Here is a 17,338-nt window from a genome sequence, read left to right as displayed (position 1 = left end):
ACCACCATACAGAAGAGAAAAGAACTGAAACAACCATGTATTATGCTTACATGAGCGATTTGTGCCTATGTCTGTCCCCTGTCCACTCCTGGGCCCCTTCGGAGGGGGTGGGGGGGACTGAGTGATGTGCTCCTCCCCGCCCTACCAGGGCCTAAGAACATGGTTCATGGACGCTGGATCTCAACGCAAAACCCCCAGTGAGAGAACCAGGACACAGGGAAGGAGGGTGGGGAGGGCCCAGAGGGGCTGCTGAGAAGAAAATGCCCCCGGGGAGACCCCAGATGACTCTCCCATCCCTGACTGCGCACCCAGAGCCGCCCCGACTACCCCCCACCACCTCGCCCTGGTGACCCGGCCAGCCTGCCTACCTTGCAATGCGTGGTGCTGACTGGCAGCCCGATGTTGGAGGCGATGACCACGGTGAAGGCCGAGGCCAGCTCGATGGTGAAGCCGCTGTGGGGGAGACAGGAGGCCGTCAGGGCACTGCCAGGGGCTCGCCAGAACCTCTGGGTGGACTGGGCCGCATGGCACCAGAGCCGGGACATTGCAGCCACATCACACAGCACTCGCTGCGAGGCCGCGTTCAGCCCCAATGAGCGAGTCCTGTCTCCCTGATGGGTTTTCAGAAACCTCACCTGAAGGAGCTGGGCCAGGAATACCTGCCGCAAGGAAAACTGTAAACACGTCGTTTCTAAGTGGACACAGGGAAAACCACACTCTTGTTTCAAAAATGTGTGCTTATTATTATAAAGGAGTGACTTTTTGCTCAGATTACTAGTTTTTCTTCAAATCAATGCTAGAATCTTTTGTAAGAATGAATTTCAAGGGGAAGATCTTTTACAATAGGTGGTGGTGGTGGTTGAGTCGGTAAGTCGGGTCGTGTCCAACTCTTGCGACCCCATGGACTGTAGCCCACCAGGTTCCTCTGTCCACAGGATTCTCCAGGCAAGAATACTGGAGTGGGTTGCCATTCCCTTCTCCAATGGATCTTCCTGACCCAGGCATCAAACCCGGGTCTCCTGCATTGCAGGCAGTTTCTTAACCAACTGAGCTATGAGGGAAGCCCTTACAATATGTAGTTCTGAATTTTAGTTGTACTTGGAAAATTCCCTTGTGGATTTATTTGACCCCTAATATCTCTAAATATCTCCAAAGCAAGACCACAGGAAGCCAGGTGGGAGGCTCCAGACCCCACCCAGGGCAGGGCACGCCCCCACCCCACCCGCTGAGCCCAGGCAGCTCAGGAAGATGTAGGCAATCACCCCCAAGGGCAGCAGGTGACAGCGGCCTCCCGCCAGCAGGTGGAGCCGGTGAGCAGAGAGTGTTGGGACAGGCAGTCCCCGCCCCGCCTTTACCACTCGTCTCCCGACCTCAGGCCGGTAGGACCCCCAGTGGGATGGGAGCAGGGGCTGCAGGTGGATTCGCGTCTTCTCTTCTCTTCTCTTCCGCGTCTGCCTCCGTCCCCATCCCTCTCCCCCATCTCAGTGCCACCGCGGGTGGGGGCCGAGCAGAGCATGAGGGTGATGGTGCTCGGAGACGCCCCCCTCGGGGGGCCGCCCCCCACCCAGAACAGGCTGTGCGGGGGGACATCGACCATCGACACACACGCTCCGAGGCTGCCCCCCCCACCCCCGCTCACCTGGACGGCGTGATGGGGGTGAGGTCCTTCCCCATGGTCTGGATCACTCGTCTCCCCCACACCCAGAGGCCCGTACAAATTCCAACCCCTCCATAAAACAGCAGCCAGACGGGGGTCGCCGCTTCTTGCAGGACCACACCTTGTTCATAAATCAGCCACAGAGCCACCAGGGGACCGATGGCATTACTAGGAGGAAAAAAAAGCAAAACACACAAGTAAATTGTACAGATGTCCATACAGATGATGCTGTATACAACATTCAATGACTTCTCAGTCTTGAGAACAGCCTATCTTACCGCATTTGTGGTTTGCCTGTGTAATCTATAAGTGATAATAACGATTTTAAAAAATAGCCATTTTTTTTGGTTATGGCTAAAAGAAAAAATTTACCACTGATTATTTTTAAGTGTCACTGGAAAAGACGCTGATGCTGGGAAAGACTGAAGGCAAAAGGAGAAGAGAGTGGCAGAGGATGTGATGGTTAGATGGCATCACTGACTCAGTGGACATGAATCGGAGCAAACTCGGGGAAATAGTGAAGGACAGGGGAGCCTGGCGTGCTGCAGTCCATGTGGGCAAGGAGCTGGACACGACTTAGCAACTGAGCAACAACCACCACTGTGCAGTTCAGCAGTTACAGATAGTCAGACTGTTGTTAAACAGGCCTCCAGAAAGTTTTTAATCATGAAAATCTGAACCACTATACCCATTAAAGAAGAATTCTCTTTGCCTTTCCCCCACCCCCAGTAACCACCATTTTACTCTGTCTCTGTGAATTTGACTGACTCTATGAGGTCTCTCACGTAAGTGCAAGCACATGTCTATTTGTCTTTTCACAACCAGCTTATTTCACTTATCAGAATGCCTTCAAGATTCATCGGCGTTGTAGCATGTGACAGAACTCCCTTCCTTTTTTAGGAAGAATATCTCATTGGGGGGTGTGTGTGTGCATACACACATCATATCTTGTTTATCCATTCATCTGTTGGACACTTGGGTTGCCTTTATCTCTTGTTGATTGTTAACAGTTGCTGCTTTGAACATAGGTGTGCAAATGTCTCTGAGGCCCTGTTTTCCATCTTTTTGGGTATATACCCAGAGGTGGAATTGCTCCATTTTTTGAGGAACCTTCAGACTGTTTTCCACAGTGGGCACACCGTTTTACATTTCCACCAACAGTGCACAAGGGTTCCAATTTCTCACATCCTTGCCCACACTTGTTACTTTGTTTTTACAGTAGCCATCTTCATGGCAGTGAGATCTGTTATTTTTAAAGTACTGAAAAATCACAAGAAGTGGACACAAAAACCAAGTTCTTTTTTCCTTCCTTTCTTTCTCTATTTCTTTCCATTATCATTGCCAGCACAGCTACTAACATCAACTACCAGTGTGGGGCAACCATGTCAGCCTCCCCACAAAGGAACCACAAACCATATATCTATTTCTCAGGCCAACCATGCAAAGTAGGCATTGGTCTCCTATTTTACTGATGAGAAAACTGATGCTAAAATCATGTCACTAGCAGGAAGCAAATTGGGATGTGAGTTTAGGATTTACTCAGGTGCTCATTCCTCCCCGAGACCCACGACTGTCACTCAGGCTCTTGACGAGCACACGTTGTCTTTTTTTGGGGGGGAGGATTCTACAGCTTTTTTTTTTTTTTTAAGTAAGACTTTATTTAAGACTTTAAGTCTCCCCATCAACAAGATCCCCACCAGAGTGGAAAATCTGTTACAACTGAGGAACCCACAGTGACACATCAGAATCATTCGAAGTCCATAGTTTACATTAGGGTTCACTCTTGGTGTTATATGTTCTATGGGTTTAGACAAACTGACATGTATCCATCATTAGCGTATCCTTAGGAGCCCCTGGTGGCTCAGACGGTAAAGAGTCTGCCTACAATGCGGGAGACCCGGGTTCGATCCCTGGGCTGGGAAGATCCTCTGGAGAAGGGGAAGGCTACCCACTCCAGTATTCTTGCCTGGAAAATCCCATGAACAGAGGGGTGTGGTAGTCTACAGTCCATGGGGCCACAAAGAATCGGACACAACTGACCGACTTCACTTTCACTTTTCACTTTCATGAGAAATGCTGGTCTATAGTTTTCTCATAAGGACTTTGTCTGGTTGTGGTATTAGGTTAATGCTGGCCGAACCATGAGTTAGGAAGTATTCCTTTTGCTTCTGTCCTCTGAAAGAGATTGTAAACAAGTATAATTTCTTTCTTAGAAGCCTGGTAGAATTCATCAGTAAACCCATCTGGGCCTGGTGCTTTCTGATTTGAAAGACTGTTAATTATTGACCTAATTTTCTTAATAGATACAAGCCTATCGGATAGTCTATTTCTTCTTGTGTGAGTTTGGGCAGGTTCTGTCTTTCAAGAATTGGTCCATTTTATCTAGCTTATCAAATTAGCAAACATAAAATTATTCATAGTATTGCCTTTATAGTATTATTAACTTTTTTGTTACCGTCCATAAGATCTATAGTGATGTCCACGCTTCCTTTTCTGGTATCAGCAATTTGTGTTCTCCTTTTCTCTCAGTTAGCCTGGCTAGAAGCCTATAAATATCATTAACATTTTCAAAGATCCAGCTTTTAGGTTCATTGATTTTTCTCCATTCATTTCCTGATTTTAATTTCATTTATTTAGCTCTAATTATTATTTCTTTACTTCTGTTTACTTTGGATTAATTAATAATTTGCTCTTCATTTCCTAGGCTGGAAACTTAAATTATTGATTTTACATCTTTCTTCTTTCCTAATATATGAACTCAATGCTATAAACTTTCTCCTAAGCATTGTTTTTGCTGCTTCCCACAAATTTTGATGTGTTTTCAATTTCATTTAGTTTAACATATTTTAACATTTCTCTTGGCATTTCTTCATTTCATGTGTTACTTAGAAGTGTGTTGTCTAATCTCTATGTATTTGGGGATTTTCCAGTTATCTTTTGTTATTGATTCACACACAGTTGATTGATGGTCTGTTTCACTCAAATAGGTCCTTATTGATTTTTGCTGCTGGATCTGTCCATGTCTCATCTGTCTGAAATCAACACAGCTACTTCTGCTTTCTTTTAGTGTTAGCATGCTATACTTTCCTTCTTCCATTTACTTTTTTTCCTTTTTTAAATCCCATTTACTTTTAACCTAAGTGTTTTTACCTTTAAAGTGGGTTTCTGGTAGACAACTGTGAGTTGAGCTGTGTTTTTTGATCCATTCTGATAATCTCGTGTCTTTTAATTGGTGCATTTGGATCACTGACATTCAAACTGATTACTGGTGTAGCTGGATTAATATCCACCATATCTGTTAGTGCTTTCTATCTGTTGTCCTTGTTCTTTATTCCTATTTTTGTCATCTGCCTTCTTTTCCCCCTTCTGTTGTTTTAACTGAGCATTCCATATGATTCCATTTTCTCTCCCTTCTTAGCATATTGGCTATACTTTTTTTGCTAACTTTCTAAAATGGTTGCCCTAGAGCTTGCCATATATACCTAGGGTTAATCCAAATCCCCCTTTGCAGTAACATACTACTTGACTGATAGTGTGAAAGTGTGCAAGTGTTAGTTGCTCAGTTGTGTTCAACTCTTTGCCACCCCATGGATTATAGCCTGCAAGGATCTTCTGTCCGTTCTTGTCCAGGCAAGAATACTGGAGTAGGTTGCCATTCCCTTCGCCAGGGGATCTTCCTGATCCAGGGATCAAACCCAGGTCTCCTACATTGCAGGCAGATTCTTTACCATATAAACCATGTAAGTTAAGTGTAGGTAACTTAAAATAAAAAAATAACCCTAATTCCACCCTCCCATCCCTTGTATCATTGCTATCACCCATTCGCTTAACACAAGCATACGTAAGTGTGCACACATGTGCATGCACACATACACACATATGTAGTTTAATTCAATTATGGCCTCAGAGCAGACACTATCATTTCTATTTTTTTAATTTGTTGATGTTTGTATATATTAAACTAAATATGTGTATATACAACATATACATAAACATATAATTGACTACATTGTTGGTATTATTGTTCTGAGCAAGTCTTATCTGTTAGATCAAGAAAAAGAAAAATTCGTTGTTGTTTTTTTACCTTCACTTAGCCTTTCTTTGATGTTCTTCCTGACTTTATATAGATCTGAGTTTCTGACGCATATTATTTTCCTTCTATCTAAAGAATTCCTTTGAACATTTCCCAGAAGGCAGGTCAGCTTTTAACAAATTCCCTCATTTTTTCTTTGTCTGAGAAGGTCTTTATTTCTCTTGAAGACTTCATTTCACTTTTAAAGAACTTCACAGGGTGCACAAGTCTGATTTGGTGGGATTTTCCCTTAAGACTGAAACGATTTCACTCCACTCTCTTCTTGATTGCAGGGTTGAGGGGAAGTCAGATATAATTTTTATCTTTGTTCCTCTGTATCTATCGATACTTCTGTGTCTTTGATTTTTGAAGTTTAAATCCGATGCGCCGAGGTGCACTTTCTGAGCGTCTGTCCTGCTTGGTGTTCTCTGAGCCTCCGGGATCTGTGGTTTGATGTCCGACATTAGCTTACAGAGATTCTGTCACTGCTGTGTCTCAGTCAGATGTATCTTGTGTGCTCCTTTCTTTCTGTCTTCTCCTGCTGGTCTTCTCACTATGTAATGCCTTTTACTGTCCCCAGTGTCCTTCAGTATTCTTTTCTGTATTTCTTCAATCTTTGTTCTCTTTGCTTTTGGAGATTATATGGACATACCCTCAAGCTAAGAGATTCTTTCCTTAGCCGTGTCCAGTCTACTAATAAACCCATCAAAGGCATTCATCATTTTTTTAAAGATAATTTTATTTACTTATTTATTTATTTTTGGCTGTGCTGGGTCTTTGTTGCTCTGAAGGCTTTTCTCTAGTTGTGGCCAGAAGGGGCTACTCTCCAGTTGCAATGCATGAGCTTCTTACTGTGGTGGTTTCTCTTTTTGGGAGCGCAGGCTCTAGAGCATGGGCTCAGCAGTTGCAGCTCTCAGGCTCTAGAACACAGGCTCAACAGTTATGGCAAACAGGCTCAGCTGCCTCACGGCATGTGAAATCTTCCTGGACCAGGGATCAAACCCATGTCTCTTGTATTGGCAGGTGGATTCTAAGCAACCGAGCCACCAGGAAAGCCCCCTGCATTCTTCATTTCTATTACAGTGTTTTTGATCTCCAGTATTTCTTTTTGGTTCTTTCTTAGGATTCTCATCTCTCTGCTTACCTGTCCAGCTAATGGATGCCTATTTTGTCCATTAGATACCTCAGCATATGAGTCATAGTTGTTTAAAATTTCCTGGTCTGATAATTCTAACATCTCTGCCATAGCGGTTCTGCTGTTTGCTCTGTCTCTTTCAGTTGTGCTTTTTGCCTTTTGGTGTGCCTTGGAAATTTTTCTTGATATCCAGACACGATGCCTTGGGTAGCAGGAACTGCTGTCAACAGGCTGTTAGTGCTGTGGTGGGTCTGGGGATGGAGAAGCCTTCTGTGGGTTCTTTGATGACCCCTTTGATGAGGTCTTGGTTTCTCACTGAGACTGTGCCTCTGGGCTGTGAACTTGGCAAGTGTTTCTCAATATCTTCCCCCCTCCTTATGTGAGACAGGATGGCTGGAGTTGGGGAGTTTCCCTTCTCCCTAGGGGAAGGCCAGGGCAGTCTGGAGTGTGTTTCCCCTTCCAGGTCAGTTAGCGTGCAAGAATCCCCTGCAGGCTGGGCTCTGGTGACCCGGTTTCTCCTGAGTGCAGCCTGGCTAAGCACATGGTCTCTGTTCTGTCTAGTGGCTGCTTGCCTTCCCCCCAGAGCAGGAGGGATTCCTTTTCCCTGACACTCACTGTTAGGATCTGGTAGGGCCCCTGGATAGCGGGGTCCCCTTACCCTGGGTGCCCTGGAGCCTTAACTCTCTACTTGTCCGCCCTGAGCCTCCAGGGCCCACTGCTCCAGTCCAGGATTCCATGGTTCTCACCACAGCTCCCACTCCTCAGTGCCTCCTCCAGGACTCCCTGCATCTCTGACTCTCCGACCATGGGGGCAGTGGTGTGTTGTGTCCTGTGTTCTCTCCCTTCGAGATCCAAGAAGAGTTGTTGACTTTTCAGTCTGTTTGGTTTTCGCTTGCTGTTAGGATGTAGTGATAACTCCCAAGCTCCCTACAGGCTTTGAATGACCCCTGTGGATCCCAGCCCACCCTCCACACTCTGGACACCGAGTCACAAAGAGCTGGCTTTCTGCGTCGACTTCTCTCTAACTGTGTGGCCCTAGGCAAAAGTTACATTTCTGAGCTTCAGATTCCCGGTCTCTGAGGGGTATCACTCAGAACTGCAGGCTTCCCTGTGGCTCAGACAGTAAAGAATCTGCCTGCAGTGCAGGAGACCCAGGTTCGATCCCTGGGTCAGGAAGATCCCTAGGAAAAAGAAAATGGCTACCCATTCCAGTATTCTGGCCTGGAGAATTCTCTGGATAGAGAAGCCTGGCGGGCTACCGTCCATGGGGTCACAAAGCTTCAGACATGACTGACGGACTGACACGTTCACTTTCTCTCACTTAGGACTACAAAAGACTGTTCTGAGGAGGGCTGGAGTAAGTTTCAAGTAGTTCAGATCTGAAACCTGGTACAAACTTAATACCCACTTGAATAAACAGAAGCCCCCTCTTCACTGCTGCACTGTTATTTCTAAAACCTTGCTTCCATCAGACTACATCCCTGCTCAAAAGCGTGAAAATCAGCCTCCAAACCGCAAGCAGCTGCTCTACACTCTGGGCACCCGCAGCAGCCACCGCCTAGACTCTCCCTTGGCCTTGAAATGCTGTTTTGGGGTGTTCTGTTACTTTCCCCGGAGTATGCCTTTCTTGTCTCCTTAACTGGAATTCAGTCCTAAAGGAGGGACCCAATTCATAACATGTTGCTGGTACCAGGCTTTCCAGAAAGAATTTGTGATAAGGAGGAGGAAGTGGGCTGGTGGGGAAGGGGAGTAAAAAATTATTGAGAGGACAGAACATGGTGCCCCCAATAAAATAAGAGGGCGGCGCCTAGGTGACACTGAGCAGAACGTAAGCTGTCCAGGCCTCTTTGCCTGGTTGGAAGACATCTTTTAAAAAGAACAGAAATGCAGCTGCACATGTGTAGATGGTGTAAAATGGAGTCATATAACTGGGCCAAAAAAATACAATGATGGCACATTTTTTTGGTTTGGACAGAAACATTAGGCCGCATAATAACTATAATAATAATGAAAGTGTCTGGACACTGATTATGGGAAAGGATTGTCCTTATCTGATTATATATGAGCACCTCACCTTAATCCTCATAGAAATCTCCTGCATTTGTACTAGTTTTACCCCCATTTCACAGATTGGGACACTGAGGCTTCGGAAAATTCAGTGACTGATCCAGATGCCAGGCCAGTATGAGGAGGGGAGAGACTCTACACACTCCTACACATTCTGGCCTCCACGACCAGCTGACCTGAGCTCTCCATGCTCTTGCTAGTGGTTCTTTCTGGAAAACCCCACCCGGCACACTCCTGCCTTGGCTTCGCAGTGCTTTTCCCTCTTCCAGAAGGTTCTCCTATAGATGCCGTCAGAGCTGTGTCCTCAGTCCCTGCAGTGTCCCTCGGGGACCCTCCTGACTGGAGCAGCCATCCAACACGGCAGCCCCCAGGGACTCCCACCTCCCTTTTCTGACCCACGACGCGGTCTGGTACACTACAGGAGCTACTTGCTCACACATGACCCTTGTACAACTTGGGGGAAACCTGGGTACTTCTCTCTCTGCCTTGAAACCAAAAGGCACTGATGCCAAATGGCACTGAACTCAGGCCAGGGTAGGAAGCCCGGACAGCTTGGGCAGAATCAGGGTTCCAAGCCCAGTTCTACTGATTCCACCTGTTGTGATTTCTGACCCCAGGCCAACTCTCCCTGCATCTGGTTCACTCAAAGATCTGCGCCATGAAAATGCAGGTGCTGCACTTGTGGGCAAAATCTGGCGTTGGCAGACCCCTGGCGGTTGCAACCCGTGTGGTTCCAGGGTGGGCCAGGTATCTGCCATGCCCGGCCCCGCCCCGCCCCGCCCCGCCCCGCCCCGCCCCGCCCCGCCCCGCCCCACTCTTGCCCCGCCCCACTCTTGCCCCGCCCCACACTGGCCCTGCCCCCTCCCCAGACCCCGCCCCCCAGCCGACCCACCCCTTCCCTCGCCTTGCCCCCTCACCAGACCACGCCTATTGCTCTGGCCCCGCCCGGGTCCTGACCTCACGTCATTTCCACCGTGCGCGAAGGAGCCGAAGCAGGCGGTGAGGACCTGCAGGAAGTGGAAGAGCAGGTGCACCTCGGCCGAGTCCTTTTCCTCCTTCTCCTCGTCTGCCGGGTCGTCCCGCGGCGGCTCGGGCTCGGCCAGCGGCGGGGCCAGCCGGACCTCCACGCCGCCCTCCTCGGCCTCGATCTCCGCCTCGGCCACGGCGTTGCAGTAGCTGGAGTAGCTGTCGTAGCGCAGCCGGCGGCGCGAGTAGGCCACGGCGTCGGCCACCAGCTTCTCGCTGTCCTCGGGTGCAGGCACGTCGCCGCGGCGCGTGGCCAGGCCGGGCAGCCCACAGATGGCTGCCGTGTAGCACGTGTAGCTGTTGTTACGCCGCAGCTGCCGCGGGGCCCCGTCGGCCGGCCGCTCGTCGCGGATGCGGTGCAGCAGGTCCTTGTACAGCCCCGAGTCCTTGTGCACCGTGTGGTACACGTGGCCGTCGGCCCGCACCGTGCCGTCGAAGCCGAAGGTCCCGTTGGATATGGGTGACTTGGTGGTGCCGTGCGTCATGGACAGCGCCCGGCCTGCAGGGACAAAGGACAGACTGAGCCCGGCCTGTGGGGACAAAGGACAGACTGAGCCTGGCCTGCGGGGACAAGGGACAGACTGAGCCTGGCCTGGGATGCTGTGGGGCTACCACGTCAGCTCAGGAAGGCTGGACAGTGAGGGCTTTTGCACTTCTCCACCGTACTCTTTATTTTCCAACTTGACTATGCAGGCCATGCAGTATGGTACAAATAAAAAGGGAAACTTGGAAACATACAGCAAAGGGTAAAACTAACAATACGGCAGTTAAAAAACGATGCTGCACTCTCCTAAAATGTGCCTGCCACAAATCGCGGAGGCACTCTTTCCTTTTCCAGGAAGGGGTAGAAGGAGGATCCCTAGCAGGAGCTTATTTTACAGAAAACTTGATACAAGAGGGACTCAACCCATTTCCCTGTGAGATACACACTCCAGGTGCTCCTTAAAAATATGACACAAACGAACCCACCTATGAAAGAGAAATAGTCACGGACATAGAGAACAGACCAATGCTTGGGGCAGGGGGAATGGAGGAGGAATGGAGTGAGAGGCTGGGGTTAGCAGATGTAAGCTTTTATACATAGGAGGGATAAACAAGGTCCTACTGTACAGCACAGGGAACTATATTCAATATCCTGTAATAAAGCATAATGGAAAAGAATATTTAAAAAAGGATGTACATATATTCATATACACACACATATATGAATCACTTTGCTGTACAGCAGAAGTTAACATGCTGTTTAATCAACCGTATACTTCAATTAAAAAAAAAAAGGCCAGTTGACACAGTCAAAGGTGGTCTGTCAGATCAGTGGGCAGAGTTCATTCTCTTTCTTGGCCAAGTCGCAGATACAGCCTGGACGGCAGTGCTAGTGCCCCTGTAGAGAGGCAGGCCTGGCAGAGGCAGGAGCTGGCCCATCACTGTCCACAAACACTGTGGGACAGAGGACCCCCACGATGGCCCTGATGGTTTCTGCGATTTTCTAGTGGGACCACTGCCCCGGTTCCAATGTCAGCTTTCTCTCTGCATCTCCCAGGAGGAAGGTGTTCATATAAGTGAAAGTGAAGTTGCTCAGTTGTGTCCCAACTCTTTGCGACCCCATGGGCTATAACTACCATGCTCCTCCGTCCATGGGATTTTCCAGGCAAGAGTACTGGAGTGGGGTGCCATTTCCTTCTCCAGAGGATCTTCCCAACCCAGGGATCGAACCCAGGTTTCCCGCATTGTAGGCAGATGCTTTTACCGTCTGAGTCACCAGGGCTGGATAAACTGATTATCCGATCTCCGGTGTTAGGTGACTGCACGTGGAAGACACAGGTGAGGGGCCTAGAGGTGCTGCTGGGAGACTGCAGGTAAATGGCTCTTGGAGGAAAGTCACGGGACAGGAACAAGCCCACTCTGGGACTGACCAAACCCTGGGCCCTTCAGCCCCCAAGTTTTCTCTGGGGACACTTGTGTCAACCGGAGCCTCATTGCCACATGCAGGCCAGCTGGCCCCCCCAAAAGCTGCCCTCTGTGCCGTGCCACCCTAGCCCCCAGGGACTTACCATATGGGGCCCGGGGGTGGTGACCCCCCAACATGCTTTCTGAGGTCCCCGAGGGCTCCGCAGCTGAGCCTGTGAGCGGGACAGTGCTGTCGTCATGAGCCTTGGCACCTGGCAGCTCTTTAAATACTGGGGACTCCACTTCCTGAATTTTACTGAGACTTTCATCAGAGACTCTCGATAAAGCACCTTCTTTTTGTAATTTGCCTGAAGAAAGTAAGAGTTATAACTGAAAACTTTGGAAGAGAATTCTTATTATTGACGAATATAAAAATAAATACTTATCGTGATACTTTCGTACTTTGGGAACAAAAAAAAAAGGGAAAATAAAGTGGACAATTCAATCTGGGAAACACGTTAGAAAATTCAGCTACGGAGGGAAAGATGGAGACTTAGCCCTGAGTTATCTCATCCAAAAGCAACAAAAAAGACAGGATTAGATCTGATTCCCAAGGTAAACATTCTGTAAATTCTACAACCATCTAGACCGGCCTTCTGTTTTCTTAAAGTGACCTCAGAATCACTGAAACCTTTATCCTTTTTGTCTTCATGGATACTGTTAGGGTCTGTTTGCTTTTCTTCTGTTCAATAAGAGACTGCACTCAGACTTCCTCAGGTCACCAAGTCTTAGGAAACAAGTCAATCATTTTCCTCAAAAGGAACAGAGTTTCTGCTTACTTTTAAAAATCCTCTACCTTCAAAAGAAACCAGGGATTTTGAAAAAGTGGTTTTGAAGCTGGAGCACATTCTTGGTAATCAGATCTAGTATGTGGATACATGGTCTTGCTGCCTCACACTTCCCTGAGCAAACGTCTAAGCTCTAACCTACCCAACTGACAAGGACACAGTCTTCTTAGTTCTTTTGCCAGATACACTCATGCATTACCTCCATTTCTGTATTTACTTAGATAGATTACCTCTATCTCTGTTGTTGTTCAGTTGCTCAGTCGTGTCCCGGCTCTTTGCGACCAATGGACTACAGCACACCAGGCTTCCCTGTCTTTCACCATCCCCCAGAGCTTGCTGAAACTCATGTCCGTTGAGTTGATGATGCCATCCAACCATCTCGTCCTCTGTCATCCCCTTCTCTTCCTGCCCACAATCTTTCTACCTCTATCTCTATATTTATCTAAATCTAAAAGACAGATTTTTTTTTTTTAAAAAAACCTAAGTTTGTTTACTACAAGGAACAAACAAAGGTACACACAGATTTCTGACCTCAAGCTGCTGACTGTGTAGATGAGGAAAGTTAATATCTGTAAAGATTATAATAACATTTTTTAAACTGTGTTTTTCTTGTTGTTTGTTTTTTGTTCTGTTTTTGGCCACACTGTGCAGTTTGTAGGATCTTAGCTCCCCAACCAAGGATCAAACCTGGGCCTCTGCAGTGGAAGCATGGACTCTTAACCACTGAACCATCAGGAAGTCCCCAAAAAATGTGTTAATGTATGAAATAGGTATTACTATTTTCTCTATTTTATAAATGAGCAAATTGAGGCCGAGAGAGATTAAATCACTTGCTGAAGGTCACCCAGGTAGTAAAATGCAGTCAGTTTACTCTCTGTTCATGCCCTTAACTGTAGTCTGTACTTAAATGACTAGAACAAGGAATATATATATTGAAATGTCAAAATAGATAGCACTGGCCAAAAAAAAAAAAATCCCTTGGCAAGCCAGAATGGGTAGTAATGTCAGTTTCCTACTGTAACATTACAGCCTAAAGGTGGGAGCAAAGATTTTATGGTCCATAACTCAGGGAATTAGTGAAGGACAGGGAAGCCTGGCATGCTGCAGTTCATGGGGTCACAGAGTCCGACACGACTTAGCAACTGAACACCACCACTCAGAAAAAGCTTTAAACATCAGAGTATTCAGGTTTAGTGTATCACTCCCACTGGATGTTTAAGGGGGCTCCTTCTCAGCCAAGAGCAGGGAGCGGCTACACAGGAGAGGAAGAAGCAGCTGGATATGAATCCGTCATAGTGTGAAATCACTACTTAGTTTGAAGTGGTATGTACTAATGTAGTGTTTTAATTATTAGCTTTTAAAACTTGCATGTGGTAAACTGGCTGTGTGTGTGTAGAATGCTGATTTTAAAAAATGTCTAGGGGTCTCGCTGGCGGTTCAGTGGTTGGGACTTCACCTTCCAATGCAGGGAATACAGGTTCGATCCTTGGTTAGGGAGCCAAGATCCCACAAGATCCCACGTGCTTCGTGGCCAAAAAACCAAAATATAAAACAGAAGCAGTACTGAACAAATTCAACAGACTTTAAAAACAGTCCACGTTAAAAACCAAATCTTAAAAGTCTGGATTCCTATAACACCTACCATAATCAGGCTAGAGAAGGATTCCATCAGCCCCCAAAGCTCCCCTATAGTCAGCCCCTCTGCCCTAGCCCTTGACAACCACCTCTCTGGTCTCCATCTTTTCCAGATGTCATGTAAATGGAACCATAAGACATGTGCTTCTGAAGCTGGCTCCTCAGACGTGGCACGATTAATGCGCCCAAGGTTCATCCATGCTGGTGCAGGCTCAGCAGCCCGCTCGTCTTCACTGCCGAGTCACTGCCGGTCTAATATGTGGATGTATTTATTTCCATAAATATGTGTGTGTTTGTTCTGTGGATAATCCAGGCTTTTAGTTTTTGGTGACAGCAAATACAGCTGCTATAAATATTCATCTCCAGGCTTCTGTGTGAATTTAAATTTGCATCTCTCCAGGGTAAACACCTAGGAGTCGGTAAGTGATTAACCTTATAAGAAACCATCAAACTCCTTTTCTGAGCAGCTGTACCATTTTGCGTTCCCACCAGGAGTGCATGAACATTCCAGCCGTGCCTCATCCTTGTCAGCATTTAGCACTATCCTTTTCTTTTTTTTAAAAGCCATTAAAATAGATGTGTGAGGATACCTCATTGTGATTTTAACCTGTATTTCTGATATCGAGCAGCTTTTCATGGACTCATTTGCCATTTGTGTATCTTTTTTTGGTGAAACGGCTATTTTGTTTTAAATCGGGTTGTTTTCTGAGCTTTCTGCATATGTTCTGAATACAAGTCCTTTATTAGAGAATTTGCAAACACTTTCTCCCAGTCTGCAGCTTGTCTTTTCTCTTAATAGTGTTTCTTACAGGGCAACGGTTTCTAATTTTGATGAAGTTCAATTTACCAACTTCTTTTATGAATTGTGTTTTTGGTATCAAACCTAAACACTCTTTGCTCTACCCAAGGTCCCAAAAGTTTTCCTCTTTTTGCTCCCAAAGTTTCATAGTTTCCTATTTTACATTTATACTTATGATGCATCTTGAGTTAATTTGTTTTTGCAAGGTATAAGGCTTTAGGTCAAGGTTCTCTTTTTGGCATTCAATGCCCAGTTATTCCAGTATCATTGATTGTAAACACTCTTCCTCCTCCATTGAACTGACTTTGTTGAAAATCAATTGGCCATATTTGTGCGTCTGTTTCTGGACTGTATCCTGTTCTGTTCATCTAGGTGTTTATTTCTTCGCCAGTTCCACACTCTCCTGTAGCTTTTTGTGGCACAGGTCCTTCAACTTTACTCTTTTCCAAATTTGTTTTGGCCATTCCAGTCCCTTTCCCTATAAAATGTTTTTAATTAACGAAGTGTTTATTTTTGGCTGAGTTGGGTCTTCGTGGCTGTGTGAGGGCTTCTTCTAGTTGCAGTGACTGGGGGTGTCCCTTCATTGTGGCTCACAGGCTCAGCTGCTCTAGGCATGAGGGATCCTCTTGGGGTCCTGTCCCCTGCAATGGCAGGGGGACCACCAGGAAAGTCCTCCATATACATTTTTAAAGTGACTTGTCTAAATCTACAAAATATCCTACTGGGATTTTTATTTAAATTGCATTAAATGTACAGACTGATTTGAGAACTGACATCTTTCCGGTATTGAGCCTTCCCATTCATAAGCATGGTAATGTCTCCTCAGTTGTTCAGTTTTTCTTTGAAATGTAGGTTTTCAAATTCAGATATGTTCATATCAAGCCATGATTGTAAGGTACACTCTAAGGCCAAAAGTAAATACTTCTTTTCTTTTGAGAGCCCTGTAAAACCATGTGTCCATAAGGCTTGGAATTTAAACATGTTGCCAGTGACAGGAAAACAGCTCCTGCAATTTTCTAAGCCAGAGTCTTCTTTTTTAACAAATTGCTTTCACGGAGGTATAATTTCTGTACAATGAAATTTATACCTTTTAAAATGTGCAGGTGGATGACCTGTGACAAATGAGTACAGCCTATCACTACCCCCCAGTTAAGACAGAGTCCTGCCAAGTTCCCACCTGTGCCTGCAAAGCTCCATCCTGTTCCTAAAGCTCCCTTCTGTCCCTGCAAAGTTCCCTCACATCCCCCCCACAATGGTCTCCAGCAGCCAGTGGTTTCGGTGGCTATGGGTGGCTGTCCCCGGGGATCCTACGGGACGCGCTCGTCTGTGCGTGGCTCCTCTGGTAGTTCACCCTTGTCATTGCTAATTCGTCCTCTTCTGTATGAATAACTTGGTTATCCACTCACTTGTTAACGAGCCTGTGGGTTGTTTCCACTTCTTGGCTAGTATGACTTAATTTGTGTACAAGTCTTACTTCTCTTGGATAAAGACCTAGGGGTGCAATTACTTAAGTCATATGGTAAATGTTTGCTTAGCTTTATAGGAAACTGCTAAACTAACTTTTCCCATCGTTGTACCAGTTTTTATTTCACCATAGACGCGTGGGAATTCCAGTTATCACACTCAGAATCTCGTCTTTTTACCTTTCGCCATTCTTGAGGGAGGGCAGTGCTATGCTGCTGATTTGCTCCCTGCCGTTACCCATGGCAACTAGGACCTCGTTCTCACCAGGATCCCAAGTTATCCAGGAAAAGTCTGAGCCAGAAAGCAGACAGGAGCCATGAGACAAGGACTGGCCTGGCCGTGGTTGTGTTCCCTCTGTTACTCAGGTCACGGTCCTGCAGGTCCAGGAATCAGAGCCTTTTTGCAAATCAGAAGAACAGAAAAGCACTTACCTGTTATTTTCCTCCGCATCCACGGACACACAAAGAGCCACACGAAGAGGGCGAACAGCAGTGCGACCCCGAAGGAGATGAGGGCGATGGCCCACATGGGGAGGACCAGGCCCATCACTGGGGACAGAGGGGACACAGCTGTCACTGGACACATCTCCAAGGTCGGGTGTGACATCCCCACTCCTGCCATTCCCCGATCCTGAAGTACATCATCTGGATTCTGTGTTTAATAAAACTCTCAGCCACAATACTGTGCTAGACTTTCTGGGGAACAAAGTCTTGTGTTTAAGACACACAACTGGGACTTCCCGCGTGGT

The 17,338-nt window shown here is 46.7% G+C and overlaps 1 protein-coding gene and 2 long non-coding RNA genes across 4 annotated transcripts in view; 1 reads left to right on the top strand and 2 right to left on the bottom strand.

The window, feature by feature from the left end:
• LOC145516984 (uncharacterized) overlaps positions 1-17,269 on the top strand; it is a 29,673-nt gene extending 12,404 nt beyond the window's left edge. The window contains exon 2 of the long non-coding RNA XR_014061891.1: positions 16,707-17,269. This is a non-coding gene — a long non-coding RNA (uncharacterized LOC145516984). The remainder of the gene's footprint in view (positions 1-16,706) is intronic.
• SLC20A2 (solute carrier family 20 member 2) overlaps positions 1-17,338 on the bottom strand; it is a 106,125-nt gene that overhangs the window by 9,819 nt on the left and 78,968 nt on the right. For both annotated transcript variants that reach the window (XM_081519148.1, XM_081519147.1), the window contains exons 6-10: positions 17,022-17,138; positions 12,009-12,212; positions 9,889-10,456; positions 1,640-1,825; positions 369-453 (exon numbers count right to left, since the gene is read on the bottom strand). In XM_081519148.1, the coding sequence (XP_081375274.1) occupies positions 369-453; positions 1,640-1,825; positions 9,889-10,456; positions 12,009-12,212; positions 17,022-17,138 (1,160 nt within the window). The remainder of the gene's footprint in view (positions 1-368; positions 454-1,639; positions 1,826-9,888; positions 10,457-12,008; positions 12,213-17,021; positions 17,139-17,338) is intronic.
• LOC145516983 (uncharacterized) lies at positions 13,296-16,627 on the bottom strand. Its single transcript, XR_014061890.1, has 2 exons — positions 14,246-16,627; positions 13,296-13,379 (listed from the first exon to the last, which is right to left on the bottom strand). It is a non-coding gene; the product is annotated as an uncharacterized LOC145516983 (long non-coding RNA).

This window comes from Giraffa tippelskirchi, chromosome 8, assembly GCF_054371585.1.
Source record: "Giraffa tippelskirchi isolate mGirTip1 chromosome 8, T2T-mGirTip1v1.2.pri, whole genome shotgun sequence".
Classification (NCBI taxonomy): Eukaryota; Metazoa; Chordata; class Mammalia; order Artiodactyla; family Giraffidae; genus Giraffa; species Giraffa tippelskirchi.
The sequence above is the reverse complement of the archived record's forward strand: the minus strand, read 5'-3'. Positions and strand labels throughout refer to the sequence as shown.